Raw genomic sequence first — 24925 nt, 5'->3', positions numbered from 1 at the left:
TTCAATATATTTATTAATATACAAATACAAATTTAAGAATTATATATAGTAGGTTACAGTGTTACGTAGTTATTTATATATGTTGGTGTGGTTGTACGCAACCGAGGTCACAGGCAACAGCTAGTTACGTAAAAGTTACATCACTAACGCATAGTTTTCGTACTATCAACGTAGTTTTGGTGTGTGACGATGATAGAGTCTGTTTCTGTTAAGGAGAAGCTCTGTAAAACAAAATGTTGAATAAGACGCCTTTCACTGTACTATTTGTGCCATTGTTTACAAAAACAACATTTATTATATTAAATCATTCTTATCGAGTTGTCGTACAAATTAAAACTTAGTATATTTATTGAGTTTTTTTATTTTTATTTTGTTCATGGCATTATGGAGCTATTTTCAGAAAATAGAAAGGTTTTGTTTTTGTTTCTTAGTTTCTTGTCTATGGGATGTCATATGCACACGCTGCGTTTCCCTGTTACTAGAATATATACATTACTGGTATGGTTATTAAAGTTTATTACGTTGAATATTGTACATGTTCTGTTGGGATACCAAATAAATAAAACGTATTCTTAGGTTTTTGCGATTGTTAAAGCAAAGTACCTTTTTTCACTATAGGTCAAGGGCGTTCGCGTAATATATAAATCTAGAAAACTCGGACCCACTTTGGATGTCATGATCCCTGTAACATCGGACCGTCATCTTTTCTTACTGGTAGTAGAGCTCCTTGTGAAAGAGTTCGTCCAGGGGAGTCATAAATAAGCCAAGCAGTATAGCGACCATTATTGCGATCTGGTTTTGAAGAGTAAGGTGCTAGTGGAAATTACAGACACATGCGACTCCTCAACTAATGTCTAAGGGTGGCGGCCGCAATGGCAGTGCCTCTCAAATCTTTGCGATTTAAAGCTTTGAGTGGCACTGCAACTGTTACGGACAGGCGTGTCGCTTAACACCAGGCGCACGACTTGTCCGTCTCGTCACTTAGTATCATAAAAGAGTTACCATATATATCTTATTTTTAAAGTACCAACGGAACACTGGTTTGTTCGAAAAAAAGAAACAAATATTCGCAATTTAGATCCGGAAAAAATCTTTCATTTTCAATATGTACGCTTATTAAAAGGTATTTATTTATCACAGGACACTTTCATAGTTGTTTTTTTATATTTTTAAGTACACTTTGTTTTGATCAACTGAAAACTAAGCCATGCAAAACTTCTTTACTTCAAGAAAGTGTATTTGTAATGGCTTCAAAATTGGAATAATTACATAAAATTTAAGTCCCTAGTAATTATTTACCTTAATGATTTTTTTTTTCTTAATGAATGGCTTGTGAGACTACATAGCCTCAATTCTGCCTGTATCCGTTTTCTAGCTTCATAAACGTTATGGACGGTGTGTTAGAATTTTGTTCGGTGAGTCAGAGGGAGAATCGAAGAGGCTTTTGCACAAACCTTAATGATATAAAATTCTACATTAATGGCGACATTTGTTTCAGTGTTGCCATTTTATTTGTTTTCTTTTTTTAGTCTGGGCAGACCTGCCATACTTATTATTTTTATATTTCATTCTTTGTTTTATTTAACTGATTGGACTGTATGTATATAGTACACATAATTATCGTACAAACGTCTATGCAATTATGACGTCTTTGTATGCCGCAAGGTGATTCAAAATGCATTCTTTTAACGCTCATTAGTGACATAAAAAAGCAGTACATTTGTCATAATTCTGTTGTCTTTCCATTTTTAAATTAAAAACTGAAGTATTTTAACTCTAAACGACTTCTCCTTAAGTGTGCAGTGATAGAGTTACGGGATTATACAGAATCCGTCATTTCTCGGTGATACCCAAATTGGAGTAAACGCTTCCTTCCACCCACTAAAAAAAAATCAGTGATAAATTTTAAAATTGTCATTATCATTTGTAACAACAATATTTTTATCACATTCATAACAGTTCGAAAGTTATTTAAACTTTAAAAGCTGTATCACCCGAAAGGCCGCAAACTTGAACTTGGTTAATGTTTAAATATTATTTTAAAAGTGTATTGACTCTTTGTGAACGTGTGTTGCGTACTTAATATATAATACGTGGCACGGATACTCTCAGGTAATTATAGTGAAATTTTTATCTATAATAAATTCATCATCATCAACCCGTTATACTTTCCACTGTGGGGTTTAGGCCACAGTCCGCCAAGCGACTTCACACGTCTTTTTTTCAAGGCCTTTGACAGAGTCTGGCATGCAAGCCTTTTAAGCAAGCGTTCCTCTTATGGGCTTCCCACTGACCGTTGCAATTGGATTTCAGATTTCTTGAGTGAACGTTCGATTCGAGTGGTCTCAGAAGTCTACTCTTCCGAACATCGCGCGATAGATCCTTTCTTCGTTCCTCAGAGTTCTGTACTGTCCGCAACCCTCTTTCTGCTGCGTATAAACGATAGGTTGATTCCACCTTTGGATGTGCTGATGACAGCACAGTTATGGACAGGTACTTGACCAACGCAAGGGTCAGTGGAGAAGAAATCCAGTCTTGTCGAGAGTCCATGGTTCGTCGTTTGAATTTGACACTTAAGGCAGTCTCCGACTGGGACGATGCCAATCTTGTCAAATTTAATGCTATCAAAACGCAGGCGTGTCTTTTCTTCACTAAACGGAGTACCTTTCACCTGACTCTGACTTTTCGTGATATATCCATCTTCCGACCATCTTCACCTACTTGAAATGGACCTGTCGTCCAATCTGAACTTCGGCAGATACATTGAATCCATGGCCAATAATGCAGCCAAGAAGCTTGGCATCCTTTCCAAGGTGAGGCGATACTTCTCGCCGGGATAGTTGCTTCAGCTGTACCAAGCACAAGTCCGGTCGTGTATGGAGTACTGCTGCCACTTATGGAATAGCTCTGCTAAATACCAACTGGCCACCTTGGATTCAATGGGCAAGCGTGCTAAGAGGCTTATATTTGACTCGGAACTAGTAGAGGCGAAGCTGCAGAACCTTGCATACCGCCGTAGAGTTGCCAGCTTATCGGTATTCTACAGGATATATCACGGAGAGTATGTGATGGAGTTGCATAATTTGATTCCGCCTTCCCCTTTCCATCGGGAGACTAGACGTGAGCAGGGATTCCACCCCTATGTTGTGGACATTCCCCAGATTCTCACGAAGCGTTTCGCTTCCACGTTTATATGGCGAACGTCAAAGGAGTGGAATTCCTAGCCTGCAGACTTGTTCCCTGAACGCTATAACTTGGACCTTTTCAAGTCGAGAGTGAATAGGCATTATCTAGGTGTGCATGCTCCATCATCGACCTCATCGTCACTTTCCATCAGGTGAGATGGAGGTCAAACGCGCACATATTTTTTTATAAAAAAAAACGTTGTCCAAGAGTTGTTTGCCGTGAACCTTCTCCAACTCGCAGGTTTCTTCAAAACATTAACTAGGGTATTAGAAACTGAAGTCATTACCACAGGAATTTGAACCGTCGTTCTCTGAGTTTTCCCACTTGACTCATTTTTATCTACCTCTGCAACAGTAGCAGTAGATCTCCTTGTGAAAGAGTTCATCCAGAAAAGTACTGCCACTTTACCTATTTCTGCCGCCAAGCAGTAGTGTGAGTATTACTGCGTTCCGGATTCGAATGGTGAGGGTGCTGATGAAATTACAGGCACATGGAACTTTTCAACTTACGTCTCACGGTGACGAGCGCAGCGGCAGTTCCCCTCAGATCTTGGGCGTGTCGCTTGCCAGTAGGTACACGACTTGATAAAAAAAAACTACTAATGTACTGTAAAAAATGTTAAATACTCGATTAGGCATTTCCACATTCTTTACATTTATATATTATATAATTTGTAAATTTATTTCGAGTAGACAGAAACAACCGTAAAAAGCTGAATAGATCACTACCACTGGTTTTTGTCATCTAAGTACACAGAAGCTGTACAAACAACCGTTAGTGTAAGATTTTTGTTTCACCATAATTTTAAACCTCGCAATTGGCAAAGCTTTTAATATCATCAGTAACCTTATTAATTAATTAATAATAAGAATTAGATAGGTTTGTTGTACTAATTATGCCTGTTACTACTTTTCATGAAAAAGTGCTATGACGCCAGTCTTTTTCTTCGAGTCAATGACAAAAATCAATAAAAAACCAGTGTTATATGTCTTTGGCTCGGAAAGCATCCATCTCTATGCCCCTATTTCATACCTTTAGCAGGTCTTCGCGGGTGTAGCTGATCAAACACAGCGGGCATGAAACCAAGTGAGACGTGCTTTGTGTGGGGGATCTGCATGTGCAATGGTTTTGTTTCGGGTTGATATATTCCCTTTCACCATATTGTCTCTGCATCCGCCAACTTGTGATCTGAGATAATTCAGGGATTCCCATATTGACCACTGCAACTCAGTCCGTTGGGCTACTTTCTAAAGCGGTTGTATGTGGAAGGAAGCTCTTAATACTTGATAGTCGTACTGGTAGGAGTTTATGGCCGAATAAAGGGTGCCGACTATCAACTTCCTGCTTTAGTTTCTCTACTTCACATGCTATCTCGTGATGTACAGTATGACGCCAGTGTGTAACAATGTTGATAGCCCTAACAGCAAGTTTCTGCAGGACCATCTCATTCTCTTGAATACAAATTTTGTAATGTGTAAATGTTTTTATGTCTATATAGATACCTATCGGCATATCAGTTGTCATAGGTAATCTATAAATAAGCTTTACAAATGAGTAATAGAGTTTGATCATTTCAATATAATTTGGTAATTATTATAATTATAATTTTCTTACTTAAGAGAGAGAGAGATACGGGTCACTCGCCTATCTCCGTTCTATCATCGGGGGATTAGACTCAGCCTGGGGTCCATTTCTATGTTTCATACCTACCCAAGATTAGCACGAAGTTTTACGCTTCTGCATTTAGATGGCGTACAGTATAGGATTCCCTGCCTGCAGATTTTCAAGGCGAGAGTGAATAGGCTTTATTTAGGTGTGCATGCTTCATTCAGACCTCATCGTTACTTTCCATTAGGTGAAATGAAGGTCAAATGCACATATTTTAACCATAAAAAAACATATTTTTATTTTGCCATACTTATTTGAGAGATCTCTTTATATCTCTTATTCTTTCGGAATCAGAACTACAACTTTTAATAAATCGCGACTGAAAGCATTAAACAAAAATCACTTATCTCTAGACAATAGAGTGATAATGAAATCAAATGAAACATATTATTATCAATGCTTATTCGATGACCCTATGACCCCCATCCGTTGAACTCGCGTAAGGACGAAGGGACGTGCACTTTCGGGCAACGCGGGCGCAGAAGCTGCTTATCTGACTTCGTTTATCAACAAAATATATATTCATATGATTTTTTCGTGCTAGCGGTAATGATACTGTATTGTTTAAATACCACTGTTGGACACAGCTACCAGTTCAATTTCCAGTAAGTGATGGTGACGACAGGGAATCTGACCCCCAAGTCTCATAGTTTTAAAAACACAAGCCTTATTGTTTTCAGCAAAACGGAGTAACAAAAAAGTGGATAATTGTGACACCGAATTGTAGATGTATTTAAGTCCTATACTAAAAAGTACACAAAATCCAGAGATGTTAAAAATTTTTTAGCTCAGAAAGGCTTTCTTTCTCATTAGAAATCTGCGCGCAAAAGCGTTTTTTGCGCGCTAACATGGAAAAGGTTTTTGAAATTCCAACTTGACGATGGATTGAGGTGCACCTACCTTGAAAACGATGAAAAAAAAGATAATGGCACGTTCAATTAAGCGATTTATCGCACATTACTTATTTTCAAATTCAAATTCAAATTCAAAATAATCTTTATTTCATAGGTAAGCATTATTACACTTGAAATCGCCACAATGGTTAAACTCTACCGCTCATTCGTGAGGCAGATTCCCCTGAGAAGAATGAGCAAGAAACTCTAGGGGTTGCTCGTTGTAAATAACATTTACAATATTTTTTTTATTTGAAACATCAGAGATCGACACTGCCTCCATGAGCTAAACGGGTACTACCACGGATTTTTGTCATCCAAGTACGCAGAAGTTGTATAATAACCTTTAGTATAAAGTTTTTGTTTCACTTGATTTTGTTTCACGTTGATTTATGTAACATAAATCCGTTGGTATATTTTATTCTTATTATTGTTCACATTAGATTGGCAATGATAACTAATTGTGTTTAGTAAATTATTTTAATTCGTCGAAGAATTAAAATAATTTCAATAATCACTTAATCACACAAAATAATGATGAGGTGTAAATTCAGAACGCATCCGAAGATAAGCTTTTTTCCTTTAATTAAAAAGTGATGTTCTACTGTTCTCTACCAAAACTTTCATCTACCATTTTCATCGCTTTAGTGACGTGAGAAGGTGTGTTTTCGGCAGCAAAGTTGTTTTGCATCTCGTGGCTTGAAACCCTCGCTACGCTCATGAATCTATATTTGAACCTCTTAGCTTCCGTCTCTTGCTGTGATTTCAATACAAGCACTCGCGGCAAGAAAAAACTTATTCAAATGTTATTGCACACAAAAGTTTGTCAATTATGAAGTTTTAAAATGAAACAAATTAAAGATAACGGATTTTTTACACTTATAGAATTAAATACTAATAAATAATACCTTCCCTTGATGTAATAAAGCCTTTGCATCCTACGTCAAGAGTGCTTTTATGAGACGCAAGCCTATATATTTAAGAGTACATACTATCTCAGTTCGAATTAAAACGTTTCCCGTACTAATACGGTTCATTTTGCTTAGGTAGAGCGGCAGGGACACTGGCTGTATTTCAGAATTTACCTTTTTTTTACAAACGTTGCTATACGTATTCTATTTAGTACAGTTGATATTAAAATAATCATTGGTATATGTGAAGTACCCATTGAATACAGCGGGTTTTTTGTAAAATTTCGATATAATTTTGTGTTTTTTTTCTATTGTAAAAATTTTTTAGAATCGAGTTTTCACACTGTATTGTGTGTCTCCTCAATTATTCCATATATTTTTTTCCAAAGTGATTTAACACTTTCACTGTATGCGGAATCAACCAAAGTCGTTATAACAGTTGCAGTGCCACGCAGAGCTTTAAATCGCAAAGATCTGAGGGGCACTGCCACTGCGCCCGTCACCCTGAGACATAAGTTTACAAGTCCCACGTGCCAGTAATTTCACCAGTACCCTTACCCTTCAAAACCGGTTCTCAATAATGCTGACATTGCTGCTTGGCGGCAGAAATAGGTAAACATGGCTTACTACTTAGTACTTCCCAGGGCGAGCTCTTTCACAACTGCTACTAAACTTTTTTTAGACTAGATTTATACAAAATGATGACTTTTCTAGTTGTCATTTTGCTTGCCTGGCCTGATTTACATGAAATGCGCTAATTTTACTTTCATATCAAAAATCTACAAACACAACGTGAACATTTTGTGCTTGCGATAAAGCGATGAACAAAAAATGCAGTTACCATGCATTAGTTTACTTACAACTAACCAAACAAACGAAAGATCAAAGCAAATATTATTGAGTACAGTTCAGTCAGCAAATATTATTCAAGGAAGCGATGGAGAACCCAATCCAAGGCGTATACTTCATATTGAATTAAAATGATTTACTTTTGGTTAACATTATGACATTTCATATTTTTATTAAAAAAAAGACATCAAAAGTTCGTGGAAATACATCCATTTGCCATGTTTTATTGAAATCGGTTACCGGAAAGTGCTTGATGGATTCATGCTCTAGTTTGCCACCCTTTGAGGTCGATGGGACCAAGGCTCAGGTACCCTCTTTCCCACAAAAACGAATCACCAAAATTGGTTCACAAATTCGGCCAGAGTAATTGCGTAACACACACAAATATATAGTCGAATTAAGAACCTCCTCTTTTTTCGAAGTCGGTTAAAAATAGCTATGGTTAAGAGAGGTAGTACAGGCCGTTAATTAGTTGGCCAAGAAGTCCGTGCGGTATTTGCCAGCATCTTTAATGAAAAAGAACTTTTTTAAAGTATATGGACTTGCTCTTTACCACTACGTACCCCTGGAGCAAAGACAGGATCTACGATGGAACGAGCTCGCCCAGAAGATGCCTGTTTAGTCGCACCTTAAGATGCTCAGGTTGTATGTGCTCGATACCACAGTCGCAGGGCAGGGAATTTCATTCTTCGGCTATGCGCATAATAAAAGATCACGAGATGAAGGAGACCAAGAAGAAAACTACTTTCTTTTGAAATGTCTTGAATTATATTGTCTATGATCATTTTAAAAGTAATATTTTAGGCAATTTAAGAATAGGCGGGAAAGTGTACGGGTACAAAACTGGTGATGTTAAAAGTGTTGTATTTTATCATAATAATGCCAGCTACACACATCTTTACAAAGCCGTTAAAGACTATTGCCGATGGGTTCAAATGGAGACCTCACCCACCGTATTCGCCCAACGTAGCTTCTTTAGGTTGTCACTTGTTTCGGTATTAACAAATTTTTTACAATATATACGACTTTGACAACGAATAGATCACCAAACTACACTTGAAGATGTTTTTTATTAGTACCGATAGGAAGTTTTGTTACCTTTAATAAAGTTATCATTTAATAAATCGTTCTATAACTACACAGAATACTAAAATATTGTTATCAACGTAGTCAATACATAACTGATTAGAGTTTGATATTATTTTTTTACCCGTTTTTCGTTTATACTTTGATACCGCACGGACTCTTAGGTCAACGCAATTCCTCAAGAGGTTTATGAATGATTTTGATAACATTATATAAATAATATAAAAGTAGGTACTTTGCCTTACCTTATACAGCAAACAGCACTCATATGGTTTGGAAATAATTTTTTCGATTTCTTATGTCCATATATGGCTGGCTAAAAAACTGTATATTAATGATAACAATAATGGTGACAGCAACTCTGACAGTAATAATAATAATGATTTTATTATCTCAACACAAAAGGAACAGATCTTACATTAAATGAAGTCATGCAATGTTACATAGGGCGCACTATGAGTTTCCGGAACTGGCCACTTACATAAACAATATTTAAAAAGTAATTACAACATTTGAAAATGGAACTTGGCTATAGAATACGGTTTGTTTCATCTGACTGTCACTTGTTAAATTTATGTAAAAAACATTGTGGCGTCATTTTAGAAATTAGTTGTCTTCTATCACCATGGATTTATCTTATGAAAATTTTCGTAGTATGATTTTCTCCGACTTTGAGTGCAATTTAACAGCTCCGCGGAGCTTTGCTCGGCTTCAAACTGCTTTTAGCGATAAAGCACCATGCAAGACGACTATTTGTAGCTGATTTGCATGTGTGTGAATCTTAGTGACGAATTTCGTGATGGTCGCCCGTCCACTACTGAGTACAACAAAAACATCGATGCTGTGCGCCGTAAGATCAAAACAGGCTGGCATGTGACATACCATGAGATTCGGGCATCTTTAGGCATAGGCATGAGTCAAATACAATCAATACTAAACAAACATTTGGGTGTGAAAAGGCTGTGCTCTCGGTGAATCCCACACAATTTGACTGAGTCTCAAAAAGGATCGCGTCACTTGGTGCAATGCTATGCTTACCAGATTCAATGAAGGGGCGTCAAATTTGATGTGGGACATAGTAATAGGTGATGAAACATGGAGTTACGATCCCAAAACAAAGCAGCAATCGAGCGTATGGGTTTTTCGAGATGAGCCAAAACCGATCAAATTGGCGTGCGTGCAAAGTGCCTCTAAGCAGATGATTGCTTGTTTTTTTAATAAAACTGGACACGTGGCTACTGTTGCTTTCGAGAATCGTTGTACCGTGAATAGTTTTTTTTTTTTTTTTTTGGTACACGACCATTTGTTTGCCGGAAGTTATTGACAAATCCGTAAAAATAACCGTAAACGCTGTATCGTCTTGCACCACGATAATACCAATTCTCACATAGCCAGACAGCCGAATTTTTGAATGTGAACAACGTTTACTTTATGAGCCATTCCGCGTACAGTTCCGACCTGGTACCTCGTGACTTTTATTTATTTCCAAAAATTAAGAACCAGTTACGCTGTCAACGATTTCCATCACCTGAAGAGGCTGTCGAATAGTATGGAAAATATGTTTCAGAGATTGTCACGGAGGAGTGGTATAAATGTTTTCAAAATTGGTTCATTCCTATGAAAAAGTGCATTAACGCTATCGGAGAATATTTTGACAAACAATAAATTCATTTCTGACCATTTATAGTATTTTTTCTTATTCATTCCGGAAATTTATAGTGCACCCCATGTACAGCTTACCATGTCCTTACCACCTCAGTCCAGTCTTAAATAAACATAAACCAACTGTTAGTTTTAACGAGCAAATGGTATTCTTTAATATTATTCTTCAAAAGTAACTAGTATAATAAGCTATTCTACATTTTTTTACAGATGCTGATTTTTTCCAAATCTTCTGAAATGGGATTTATCACCCAATTCAATGGAAAGCCGATAATGGCTAGCAGAAGTGAGATGTCTATTTAATTAATAATTACTATTATAACACATAACTTGCTATTAATAACAAAATAAGGACTTTAATAACAGTAAAAAGCTCACTGCATAATTTATTTCTAAAAAATGTCATCAATAATAATAAACATATGTCTCAGTAGCATTCCTTGCGGTACACCCTTTTGTGTTCGCTTTACTTGCGTCACTAATGTAATGGTATAAAAATTGGTTTTCCAGAAAAAGTGTTTATTTTCTTCGGTTTGGGGATCATTTGTTTAACATTAGCAGCTGCATTGATATTTACTGATCCCATCCTCGCCATAGCCAAATACGTGAGTATCCAAAGCATTGGATAGATTTTCTAAAGCAATAAATTGCTAATTCATTAATTTACAAATTTTGCACAATATATTGAGTGTTTTTTTTTAAATGAGACTACGGGGAAATCCGATACTATAGAAGATACAAGGAAACTGTCTTAGGAACCATTAATTATTTTTTTGTGAAAACGATTTTGGAATAGTCAGTTTTTTTTCAAGCGTGAGTTGCACTTAAACATTAATAAAATTGATCAAAACTTTTTTAATGCTACTCGACTCATTTTTATGAAGGAATCATTTAATTGTACAGAACGTAAAAATCGGGACAACAGAAGTTGGTCAAATTTAGAAAAAGGTTTTTTTATACAATCATGTCGTTGTATGGGACGAACAAAAATCACGTTTTTTCTTACCATACAATTTAATGATCTCCCAATGAAACCAATTAATACTAAAAAAATTTTGGTCATTTTTATTAATTTTTATGCACAACTTACGGTTGACCAAAAAATTTACTATGCCAAATTGTTTTCCCAAAAAAAGACTTAGTTCCTAAGACGGTTTATTTGTATCTTCTATGGTTTCGGGTTTCCCCATATTGTCCCATTAAAAAAAACACTGTATATCTCCATGAAATATATGGTATACTTCCGGCACAATTTAAGGAAATATTGTTGTTTTATTCTTGATATTTCTTTATCAATTGTTTATTATTTTATGTGAATTGTTTTACATACAGAGATGTGTCAAAAATTACGGTACTGATTTTCAAATTTCATAAACTAATTAAAATACCATGAAAAATATCGTAATAAAATGTACACAAACTATTGGTTTCGGTAACAACAACGAAGACATAAAACTGTTTCAGAGAACACGAGTGGCGATAAATTCAAGAGTGCACGATCTCATGAAAGGTCCAGTTACTACTGTTCACATCTCAGTGTACTTGTTCAACGTTACCAATGCGGAGCGGTTTATAGCTGGCGAGGATGAGAAGCTAAAGGTTGAAGAAGTCGGACCTTTTACTTACAGGCAAGTTGCTTTTCTTTACGTCACCAATTAATGACTTCTTTGTGACACATAATTTAACCGGATTTAATTCCTACCCGTGTAACTTTGCAACTGTTGTTGAATATAATAATAATAATAATAATAACAATAACGCACACACTCATAGCCCCGCACTAGGGAAACCCTGTATCGCAGGTACCATACATATTCATACAACGTGAAAGAATAAGTAATAACAGATTTATAAACCTACCATACTGAAAATTATTAAAAACAACGGACTTCAAAACATTGCTTACACATATGTACAAACTTAAACATTGAAAGTGAGTGAAATCCAAAATTCGTCTTTGAATGGGATAGCAAAAAAGAATCATAGAAATCGAATCACAAATGTCGGCGTAACCGCGGAATATACACCCAAAAAAATTACAGCGGAATTGAGAACCTCCTCTTTTTTAATTCGATTATAAATAGGTGCATACTTAACTAGAGTGGTGGGTGACCCAATGAGAAAGTGGTTGCTTCGGAATTGGCGGCAAATGTGACATTAATTGATAATTAATAAGTTACCTTTCTTCGCTTTCGTATCACTCTTGACATAGTTGTGGTCATCACGGATTACGTTTGTTAACGGCTGATGTAGCTTGCCTCACGACGTCTCGTCATCTCTCTCTTTTAGTGAACTCCCTCGTGCACTCATGTAAAGGACCGCCCACTGCAGATTTCATTTGGTCGGTCCATCGAATGGGTGATCTTCCGCGCAGTCTAGTGCCCTCCATTCTGCCTTTTACAACATGACGCTATATGGAATCAAAATTCCACCTTGAGACGTGACCGAAGAATTTTACACTGTAGTAGACAGACACTGCTTGATGCCAAGTTCTTGGAGTATGGAGGCGTTTGAACGAAAGTTTGTCCACGATACCACAAGCATTCTTCTCCAGCACCACATTTCCAGAGCGTCTATCTTCTTCTCCTCGATTTCACGGAGCGCCCGTGTGCAGCGTACAGAAATACGGAATAAACTAGTGTTCGGGCTAGCCAGATTTTAGTGGCCTTGGTAATGTTTCTATTCCCCCATATTTTCAGCAGTTTATCCATTGCTATTCTAGATACTGCCATACGTCTTTTCACTTCATCTACGCATCCACCAATGTTCGAAATTAAAGCTCCAAGATATACGTAGGACTGGACCACATCACAGTTCGCAATGCTTGTAACTTCCGGCGAATTATGATTAACGCGATCATAAGTTAGATAATAAGTTATACACGTTTGTAAATGTCAAGTAGCAATACCTCTCGTTAACGGTAAATTGTTATGAAACCTGCACGTCTAAGAAGTTTCACAATCCTTGGAAAACGTATGAAAGCCCCAACCCACATTGGAACAGTGTGACGGACTATGGCCTATATTCTCACCCATACCCATCAGAAGTCTAATGGATTGATGATGATGGCGATGCTGGTGAATACATATTACGTAGAATTATATTATCGCCACGTTAGTCCACCAGCGTTGTAACATAGACTTCCACGTTGCCTTGTAAAATCTTATTTGGAAATATTTTACGTTTGATGTCTTCTTTTTGCTTACAGAGAGGATAGAAAATTTGATAAACTAGAAATAGACGAAGCGGCAGGTGTTATGCGATACAGCCCTCGATTCGACCCCGTGTTCATGCCGGAGGAGTCCATCGCGCATCCTAAAGATGTTTATGTCACTATGCCTAGCTTTTCAATGATGGTAAGCCCGTTGTAACCTGTTAATTTTTTTTAGAGAGAGCGTACCATCATTAATTATTAAATATTATTTGAACTATGTAGCTAAATGCGTGAAATACATTTCTTCATACTCCGAATAACAGAATACTTTTAATGTATGAAAATTCTGATGATAATACTACCATCCAGGTAACAAATTCCATTCCGAAATGAAAATATTAATATCTCTTAACATTAATTTTCCAGACCTCAGTGTCAATGATGAGCCACCATCCATATTTGAGTCGCATGGCGTTCAACATGCTGGCCAAACAGATTAACTCCAAACCAATGGTGTCCATAGAAGCCCACAACTACCTGTGGGGCTATGAGGACACCCTTCTCACCTTGGGGCACACTTTCATGCCTAGTTGGATACAATTTGATACTTTGGGCTTGTTGGACAGAGTAAGTTCAAGAACTGAACAAGTAAAAGCAATTTTCGAAAATATTTTTATTGACTCATTCGACATGAATACAGTAGAATTATTACAGGGAAGTAAAATGATCTAAAATTTTGTCTATGTTATAATGCAAGAATAGCAAGGAACGTAGTAAATTGAAGTCTGTAGTGTCTGCCAATCTCTATGTTATATTGTGATGAAGGAAATACGTATTTTTCCGGCGAAAAATACGTGAAACAAAAACTTAATTACGTTAAACTTAAAACTTAATTACAAACAATTAAAAAGATCATCTTTCAGATGTATGACAAAAATCTTGAGTACACCCTGGAGGTAGGAGCAAAACACGAAGACAAGTTTTTAATCAAACAGTTGGACGGGTATGCAGGATTAAGAAACTGGAATTACGAGGATCCAAGTGAAAGGTAAATAATTATCAGCCCAAAAGTTACAAGTTTACCCAAAGTATTGGTTGGAAATCAGCAGAATAATGTTTTGTAAACAGAAATGGGCAGTGGGTTAAAACCCAATCAACACGCCCGGGTTTTAATTGTGTAATTACCCAAAGCGTTTTAACCCATTTCCACCCAAAATTGTGGGCGGAAACGGCGAATATGGAATTCAGCATAATTTTATACTTATTACAAATCGGTGAACAAAAGTTTTTTTAGGCGACTTCACACAATATCCACCTAGCAATCCTGTGGATTCTCACTAATAAGGATGCATGATTTTTAATTTATTTTTTGATTTAACGATTTTATATGTCGATTAATTGAAATAAATCGATACACAAAAACGCGATGTAACGCGATTTTCAAGCGAATCATAGTTATAGTTATTGCATTATGTGGTACAGAAAAGGTCTTAAATGTATTACATTTCCTACATAAACCCTGTAAGGGCACTGCAACTTAACTTACTTTACTAAGTATATTGTCTATTTTTATTATAATTATTTAGTATTAGATCCATTTATATATTTATCGATTTATAATCAAACACTCCTGTAAATTATAAAAACAGTTCGAATTTCAATTTATTTGTAAACATTTCTTTCCTTATCCATATTTTTTTTATTTTGAGAGGTATTTTATTATAAACTTATATTGCCTGGCCATATGGTATGTACCTGAGCTAACAATGTGTACATTTTTAATAGAGCTAACAATCGGATTCCTTTTTCTCAAAAGAGCTTTTAGATATCGTTTCAATAGAAAGGCAAATAGAATCATGTAGACGATGCTCAGACGAACTTTTTGAGTTGGTGCCTCCGTCACTCTTTTACCACTGCACGACCCGCCGAAGGAGAAGACTCCATCCCCACTTCCTCGATGCTTGGCACGTCACGACCACTCGAGCATCTCGTTTGTTCCTTCCCCGAACCAGTAAGATGTGGAATGGCCTTCCTCCTGAAGTGTTCCCCTTGCGCTATAACATGGAGTTCTTCAAAAGACGTGTAAACAAGGTTCTCCGGAGTCGGCAACGCATGGGTGATGCCTCTGGTATTGCTCGTGTCCATGGGCGACAATGACCACCTCCCATCAAGTGGCTTGTCTGCTCGTTTGCCTACTAACTAACATAAAAAAAAAAAAAAAAATAAAAACGAGAAAGCAATAAACATTTTGTAATAATATCATTAAATTTGTACAAAATTCGATTCATAACAAATATTTAGTTGTAAATCGGTGTGCTTTTCATAAAGATTCTCGAATGGAGACAACGAACCGGAAGGCGTTCAATGGGACGGCCCCCCACTAGACGGACAGATGACCCGATGGGTAAACCGATGAATGCAAGTCACATCCGACCGACTAGTTTGGAAATCTTCGGCTTGGGGTTGGGCTATTTCCAGCAGTGGACGTCTTCCGGCTGATATGATGATAATGAAGAGTTTTGCCTCGATTTCGGGCATTAATGGGTTGTAACACGTTTCAATCAAATTTATCAAAGTGCAGAGTTATAAACCCGGGCGTTTGTCCATGTCTGATTGTAAAATTAGTGCTAGAATTCAGGATGGAGTCAGTAAATAATGAAAACACAAAAATTGAAATTAGTAAAGTAATAACAGTATAGGAAAATACCAATACACAAACATGCTGTACAGCTGTAGCATTGTTAAAACTACATGTGAATTTTTCAGGACCAAATGCAACTCCTTCATAAATGCCTACGAGGGCCTTGTCTATTCTACCGATCTAACTCCTGAGACCCCCCTCAGGATCTTTAGAAACGTCCTTTGTCGTATGTTAGAGCTAGATTACCACGACACCGTAACAATGGACTACGGTCCAAAGGCTTTGTTATACAAGATCAGTAACAGAACGTTTCAGAATGGTCCAGACAAAGAATGTACCTGTCAAAGGGGATTGTGTGTTGACGGAATATCGGATTTGTCCCCTTGTTTTTATGGTAAGACTCCAGACTCTTCATTTACTGAAACAGTAGCTGAGGTCATAGGAAGGTTTAAAAACTTTTGATTTAGATTAGAGATCTAGGTTACAGTACTACTAGGGTACAGTTTTCAACTTACCTAAGAGTCATGCATTATCTATGCGCTCTGACCGCTTCATGTCATGTGTGCGTGTGTCTGTTACTGTGGAAGTGTGTGCATCAGTATGATAACTATATTCTATTTCTAATAGTATTTTTATTAGGGTTATATTGTGATTGTAATATTCGTGATTAAAGTATGAAATTGCCGTTTCGTACTGAGAAATTAATAAGTTTTTTTTTGTAGTATAAAATTTATTTCCGAAGTAAACATTTTATTAACTTTAGTAATAATATTGAAATCATTTTCAGGATTGCCTTTAGCGTTATCAAACGCCCATTTTCTGTATGGTGGACCTCACTTATTTGAACGTATCGAAGGCTTGAAACCTGATGAGCAGAAGCATGGGAGCAAAATCTTGATTGAGCCGGTAAGAAAGTGTTCAAGCTTTATGCGCAGACCACACCGCGAACGCAGCCAGGGCATCTTTTCATACTTTGGTTCATACCGCGAATTAAGGTAACTGAGATAACTAAACGAACCTAACGATCCCGCTAGCTATGTAAAATATGTCGCCCTTCTGCCACCCTTCACCCCCGTACGTATCCACATGGTCGAGTGGCTTGCACACCGGTTTTCATGGTGTAGCCATCTCTAAGGTCCCGGGTTCGATCCGCAGCCGGGTCAGTGTAGAAAACTAACATTTCTATATAGTCTCGGGTCTGCGTGTTTGTGGTAACGACGTTGTTACCGATTTCCATAAAACAAGTGCTTTAGTTCACTTTGGGATCAAAGCAACGTATGTGATGTTATCGAATCTATGGGATGTTGGCAACTGTCTAGTGCAGTGACTCGCTGACAGCGACGAATAATTTAAACCTTTGTCAGTCGTTGTCAGCGGGCCGCCAGAGGTTTACATTATTTTACCAAATTGTGAATTATATTTAAATATACTATTTAGCACTTTCCTGATGTTATAATTGTCCGTATATGTATATACTACTTACTACGTATTTTCTTAGATTTGCATGCAACTACGTGAGCTTAGCTAGCTAGCTACGTTCACGGTGTGACCGGCGCTTTAATCTCTATAAATCGTTATGCTTGTGACGATGCGACTTCTTTCATCATTCACCACTTTTTTATTACCTTGTTCTCTGGCTCCTGGCCACTTACTTTGAAATTTTAAATCGTTCTTGAATTCCTTTTTCTTTGTTCGTCACTTACTTTTCTTCTTTCCATCACCACTCTCTACTAAATTTCCGAAACAAGCACACGTGCTCAACTTGACATAAAATTCTGATCAGTTAAATCATGTAACCTAACTGCTTGTAAAGTATAGTGTTTCTAGATATTACAGACCCATTTGGGGTATGTTTCTTTTTACCATAAGGGCGTGTTTCCACTGCAACGACAGATAGTCGTGCAGTTTACAGTATCGTGGATTGTATATTTAAATGAAGTTGTACACATATATAACGACACGATTAACTATCGTTCACGATTTTTTTATCGCTACAACGGCAGACTGTCGTGATAATGGGAAGAGTCAAAGCGACTGTCGTCATACGATAAATGTCACGTTTTTACCGTGACAAAACATCACGGTAAAAACGTGACTATAGATAGCCGCAGTTGTTATTGTCGTCACGTTTACGACTAAATATTTGTTGTGAATAGAGTTTTGTTCAAATTGAATGAAACATATTATTACAAAATATTAAATTCAGAAATAGTTCCAAAATTGTCTCTTATCACATTTGAGTTCATCTATAAACGTTAGACACGATAGTCGTTCAACGGTAAAATAATCGTCCACGACAGATAGTCGTGATATACCCTAAGTATATATATACTTTAAGTAGGGAGTGTTTTTATATGATTCTACCTGTTTTTGTCTCGTTGTTTTACTTACAGCCTTTACGCCTTTTTCTTTGCCTGTTCTTTTTCCTTCTTGTACTCTTTCTTTATTTCCTCAACAAAGTTCAAGCGGACCGAGTCTTGTATGTAATTACGCGAGGCCCGCGTCGTCACGCGGGTTTGCTATTATCTTGCCAGTCTCTTTAGATAAGGTCTAAAGTTGCAGGCGAAATTATTCCAAAAACGTAGCTTTTGTCAGAATTAATAGCCTTGACATTTTATTAGGCTTATTTTTACATTTGGGTAAATCAGTGCTATTACTTAGAGAATTGTTAGAACAACAAATAGTAACAACAAGTAGTAATAACTCCTGCCTCGATTGTCAGTACAAAGGCAACTTCTTACGAGAAAAAACGGCAAGAAACTTAGTTTAAATTTTTATTGAATGGATATTCAATTAGGAAATGAAGTTTCATTATAATAGGGGTTAAAGTAGAAATTGCCGATTTGTACTGAAAATCTAAATTGTTTATTTTTTAAATTTTTAACAAATTTATTTAATCAAAATAGTTGACATTATTATCTATACATTGCTGCCATCTAATGGGAAGGTTATTAATGCCTTTGCGATAGAACTCCGACGATCTAGACTGCACAAACTGTGTGAAAGCATTTTGTACTGCCTCCTGGGAAGAAAACTTCTTGTCACGTAGATAATTGTCCAAATCACGAAAAAAATGGTAGTCCGTTGGAGCAAGGTCTGGTGAATACGGAGGATGACGAATGGTTTCTAACTGCAGTTCCTGAAGGGTCAAAATGGTTTCTCGTGCTGTGTGAGGTCTCGCGTTGTCGTGGAGCAATAATGGTGAAGATCGATTCATGAGTCGGGGCTGTTTTACTGCTAGTTTTGTCAACATGGTTCGGAGTTCGGCACAATAGACATCTGCCGTTATTGCTTGACCAGATCGGAGAAAACTATAGTGAATAACACCATGCTGAGACCACCAAACAGTTACCATTACCTTTTTATTGGTAAGTTTTGCTTTAGGACACTGTTGTGGCATTTGACCTGGGGTCAGCCATTGCATTTTTCTTTTCCGGTTATCATAAAGAATCCACTTTTCATCACATGTTACAATTCGATCCAATATTCCTTCATTTCTGTACCGGTTCAACAAGGCAACACAAGTTTCAACACGCGTTTCTTTCTGCAGATCAGTCAAATCATGAGGCACCCATTTTTCGTATTTTTTTATTTTATTGATTTGACGCAAGTGAGTCAATATTGTGGGTAAGGTAACGTTAAACCATGCCGCTAATTCCTGGGTAGTTTGACTAGGATCGGCTTCCACTATCTCTCTTAATTCATCGTTATTCACCTGTGTGGGCGGTCTTCCTCGTGGCTCGTTCTTTAAGTCGAAATTTCCATCACGAAAGCGTTTAAACCAAAATCGCACGGTGCGTTCATTAGTAGACCCCTCTCCAAACGCAGCATTGATATTGCGGGCTGTTTCTGCCGCGTTAGTTCCGCGTCGGAACTCGTATTCAAAAATCACTCGAATTTTCGCAGTATCCATCTTTCTTGTCTAAATTGAATAACAAAAACAATTGAAAGTCGATATACAAATGTTTCAAATTTAAAAAAAAAAAAGCACAGAAACCATTTGAAAAAAGTTTCATTCGAAAACCTCAAACCGTGAAGATTCTACGAAAATTCAAAGAACCTATTGCAATAAAACGGCAATTTCATACTTTAACCCCTAATATTATATTATTATATATAAAAAATAAGGTATTTAATTAATAACTATTGTAACTATAGTGAAAAAATAGGGTGGTTTGCATTAATATTAGACATAACTGGTTGAAGACTGTACCACCTCAGTCAACCGTGACCATGGGACCTGAAAAGGGCCCGAGACGTCGGTTTGTTTGAAAAAACAAATATACACGATTTAAATCCGGAAAAATAGTTTCATTTCCTATGTGTAACAATCGCGAAAACTTAAGAACTTGATATTCAATTATTTTTGTGAAATTACTCCACTAGTTTGTTATAATTATTAATACCAAGATCGAACACTCAGAAAAAATTCCTTCGATCCGGCCGATCCTTTCGATTCCTTCGATCATACCGTGCCAGACGCTTTACCAACTAAGCCACGGAACGAACCAGCGGACCTCACGAATTTTTCTATGTGCTTGTTGTCGTGTCTTTATATTTGGTTTTTCAACGACTTTTTAGTCGTAGCGCCATCTATGAGAAATCTATGAAAGTTTTATCTAGATGCTAGAAGATGTCGGTTCGCATCGAAGGATTTTTTTCTGAGTGTTCGATCTTTGTATTAATAATTATAACAAACTTAGTTTAAGTGAGATAAACTGTTTTTTCCTTTTTTTACTTCTATTTTATGGAGACTGTGCAGACAACGAACGAGCGTGAGTGTAATTGGAAATATTGTCTGATTTAAATATGTTCATACATACATACATATACTTCACGCCTTTTTCCCATCGGGGTAGGCAGAGACAACAGTCTTTCACCTGCTACGATCCTGACACACATCTTTCGCCTCATCAACACGCATCAATGCTTTCATACACGCTCGTCGGTTAAGGGTACTCTTGACCTGGACCTTCTTTAGGATGGCCTCAATTTGGTCATGATAAGTTCTCCTTGGTCGGCCCATACCAACTTGCCCGCTCACACTCGCCTTATAAATCTATTTCGTCACTCTTCTTTCATTCATTCTCTCTATATGTCCTAACCATCTAAGCATCCCTTTCTCTGTCTTTGTCACTATATGTTCTTCCACGCCGCAACGCTCTCTTATCACACTGTTCCGTAATGTATCCATCCGAGTCACTCCAGCCATACTCCTCAAAGCTCTCATTTCTACTGCATTAATTCTACTTTCATGTTAATACATTAAATACTTTCTATTATTCTTAATCTGATTTTAAATAAATCGTCAAATAACCTCAAGCATACACACTAACTTTCACGCCCGCCAATACACATACTCTTTCTCACACACACACACACACACCCACGCATACTCACACACAAACAAAATTTCTTTTAGTTATTGTTTAGGTATAAATTATATATTTCCTCAGTACTCTTACAGCCAATACAACTAACATGTCATCCTAGGGGTCGGGTGCCTGGAGACCCATGTTACAAGCTATACTTACTTTGGGCTCCAGTATCTCACAATACATTACTCTAAGCGTATGTAATAATATATATCTCTATTGTAATGTTTCTTTGTTTTGTATTGTGGCATGTGTGGCGTGTGGTATATTTTTCCAGGCAATCTTAAAGACTTACTTCAAACATTTGTGGCAAAGTTACTTTTATATTACAGCAAACGGTTTTATTTTGTTAAAGAAACTTGGCGTAGTCCTTGGGACAACGTTTTCAATGCAAGTGAACATAGTAATTGGGGACGCAACTTACAACGAAGATGCCAAACGATTCTCCGACATGATTCTACCGATTGGATACTTTAAAATTGTGAGTACTAACTTGGTATGTCTTCTCTACAAACGTGGAAAGTTGTTAAGACACCTGTGTCCGAGTTTAGACATTTCAGACCTTCATTTGCTACAAACCTGACATATACTTTTGTAGCTACCTGTGTTGTTTACATCAGCTCTTTTGTCATGGGTTCGCTGTGTTTGTCATTGGCTTACTTTAAAAAAGTACTTTTTTATTTTAAAATGTTATATTGTCTATGGTCATTTAAAAAATAATATTTTAGACATTTTAAAAATAGGCGGGCAAATCAAAGTTTATAATTCACGAAAAACCACTCAGATCTGGCGAATCGGAAAGGTGTCGTATTGCATCGTAATGATGGCAAACACTTCAAGCCTAACGTTTGAACTACCGCCTCTCAAGACGAGGCCATGGGTTCAAAATCCGGACTCGCACCTCCGAGTTTTCGGAATTTATGTGCGAAATTTAACACAAGCTTTTCGGTGACTGAAAACATCATGATAAAGCCGCACGTCAAAAAAGTTTCACAACTCTCAGAAACATGCATGAAACACATGTGGAGTCCACAACCTGCAATCAGGCAGCGTGGCGGACTATGACCTAAACCCACGCCTGAGAGGAAACTCGTATCTAGCAGTAGGAGTTATAAATGGGTTGATGATGAATCTAAAACTGTTGCGGTCAGGTTGAGATTCTGTAAGGCGGCTTCCCACGCCCTGTGGCCCGTGTCACGACTCACGCTGCGCGTTTCACACAAACGCGCCGTGGGAAGAAGGCCGCCCGAGCTCGCCCGTGACAGCCTGTTCGGGTCCGTTCCTGGTCGATAACTTCAAGGAGTTTTGCGAGCTCACTCGTTCAAATCGGCGCGTTTGACATCATGGGCCGTGGGAACGCACCCTTAATTTTCACTTGTTTCGATCTTTACAAAATTCTTTGGACATTAGAGCAGCATTTAACAAATGAAGACATGAATTTTTACGAAAGGGGAATTCTAAAATTACACGAAAGAAGCCAAAAGATTGTAGATCAACATGACCAATACATAATTGATCAAAGTTTAGTATTTATACTTTGATACGGTACGTACGTACATACGTACTTTCGATTTGATAATATACTTAAACATTTTGTTCACAAAGAGACATAAACTTGAATTATAAGATACCAAATAACCGAAATTAGGTCACCACGTCATCGAGCCCAAAATACTGGCAGCATTCACACTTTCTAAGGCTATGCTAACACGTTGAGCACGGTATCTGCCAGACTTTTGAATCTTCCAGTCAGTTTCTATATACTATAGATATCATTTTATAGAAAAGGAGCTGGGAATACACACTAAATCTTTATTGTTTATTACTGCCTTTGTATCGTTTCTTTATAAAATTTTGTCTTCTACAGCATTTGCTACATTCTGCAAGTATATTATACCACCTCTTACATTAATTAATATATATATATACTCTTGGCAGGTTAAACCGGCACTACCAGATGAGGACAAAACAATGATGTACGACATGTACATTACTGGTCCTTATTTAGTTTTGGCAATGCAGCTAATTTTATTCATCCTGGGCATATCAATGCTTTTCCATACGGCTCGTCTTCTGTATTGGAACTGGGTCTGCAATGGACAGCGAGGCATGGAATTCCAACTATGTGAAGATGAAAAGAAAATGACCGTAGTCGACGTGGATGTGCCATTGATGAACAAGAATTCTGAATTGTTGGAAAAACATAGAATATGATGCAGTGAAGCGAATTTTCAGATTCATCTAGTATTTCACGAAGCAGAAACTAAGGGTCGTATTCCAGAACTCTACTCAATGCTCAAGTCAGGACTTGAGCAGACTTGAGTATGATTTCAAGCACTGGAAATACGACCCTAATGGATACTTGAGTATGATTTTCAGTCCTCACTGCAATACTCAAGTCCTGACTTGAGCATTGAGTAGAGTTCTAGAATACGACCCTAAGTTTTGTTAACACTACCCAAAACGATACGAGAATATAAATGCATCCATAACAATAAATCACAACGTAAAATACTGAGAGTACACATACCTCATAATTGTTATTAGACTCGAACTGTGATTGTAGTTTTGTAAATAAGTAGTTATTTATTTTTTGTGAATTATTAAATTGTAAAATTTTCAGAATTGACAGTGTATCATGGTTCCAATAACAGGGCCTGAGGTCAGACGGCTCATAAACCGAATCATCCATAGTAGACTGCCCTTTGCTTTGGGATCTTTTTTTATGATACTAAGTAATGGGACGGACAAGTGGTGCACCTGGTAGTAAGCGACACCCCTGTCCATAACAGTGCCAGGCCACTCAGAGCTTTGAATCGTTACTATGAGACATTTAGAAGTTGACAAGTCCCATGTGCCTGTAATTGCACCAGCATGACCAGCACCCTTACTTTTCAAAACTGGAACACCGTAAAGCTCATATTACTGCTTGGCGCCAGAAATATGTAAGCTAAAGTATTGACTTCTTTGGACGAACTCTTTCACAAGGAGCTCCATTGCTACTAGAACTTTTATACACATAGACAGTTTCGGTTTTGTTTCGGTCACTAAATTATCAGTGTCCAATAAAATATCAGCCAGTCCTACAATGTTGGCTACATTGGAAATCCTGAGTCCCTTGGGGTTGGAGATAAAACTCTTGGCTAATTCAGTTCACCTCGTAGAAAACTCAGTTGATCAGAATGCTGGCAGATGCATTCACGAACGAATAAAATGAGTGCGTAGGAAAAACGTCACCAGCTTCCTATATGACTTTTACTTCCTACAATGCACAAAATGTAGCTCAGGTTGATGAAAGAAATTTCTTGGGCCTTACTCTTGATAATCACTTGACCTGGAAGTCACATATAAATAAGTTAAATACTAAACTTAGTAAATACGTATACGTCCTGAAAAATCTGACGAGAATAACGTCACAAAAAACTGCTCTTTGTGCTTATCACGCCTATGTAGCCTCTAGTTTGCGATATGGTCTGCTGCTTTGGGGGAAAGCTGCTTCA

General features: G+C 37.3%; 1 protein-coding gene across 1 annotated transcript; it reads left to right on the top strand.

The window, feature by feature from the left end:
• The first annotated feature begins 1879 nt into the window (after positions 1-1879).
• Positions 1880-23682, top strand: LOC113237835 (lysosome membrane protein 2-like). Its single transcript, XM_026474523.1, has 11 exons — positions 1880-2112; positions 10466-10541; positions 10766-10860; positions 11720-11883; positions 13464-13611; positions 13836-14036; positions 14333-14457; positions 16176-16444; positions 16838-16956; positions 21781-21906; positions 23364-23682. Exons 2-11 carry the CDS (start codon positions 10466-10468, stop codon positions 23637-23639), a joined length of 1599 nt encoding a protein of 532 aa, XP_026330308.1. The 5' UTR covers positions 1880-2112; the 3' UTR covers positions 23640-23682.
• Positions 23683-24925: the final 1243 nt, after the last annotated feature.

Source organism: Hyposmocoma kahamanoa, unplaced genomic scaffold (assembly GCF_003589595.1).
Source record: "Hyposmocoma kahamanoa isolate Upper Pololo Valley unplaced genomic scaffold, ASM358959v1 94, whole genome shotgun sequence".
Classification (NCBI taxonomy): domain Eukaryota; kingdom Metazoa; phylum Arthropoda; class Insecta; order Lepidoptera; family Cosmopterigidae; genus Hyposmocoma; species Hyposmocoma kahamanoa.
Note: the sequence above shows the minus strand (reverse complement) of the source record. Positions and strands in the feature narration are given on the sequence as shown.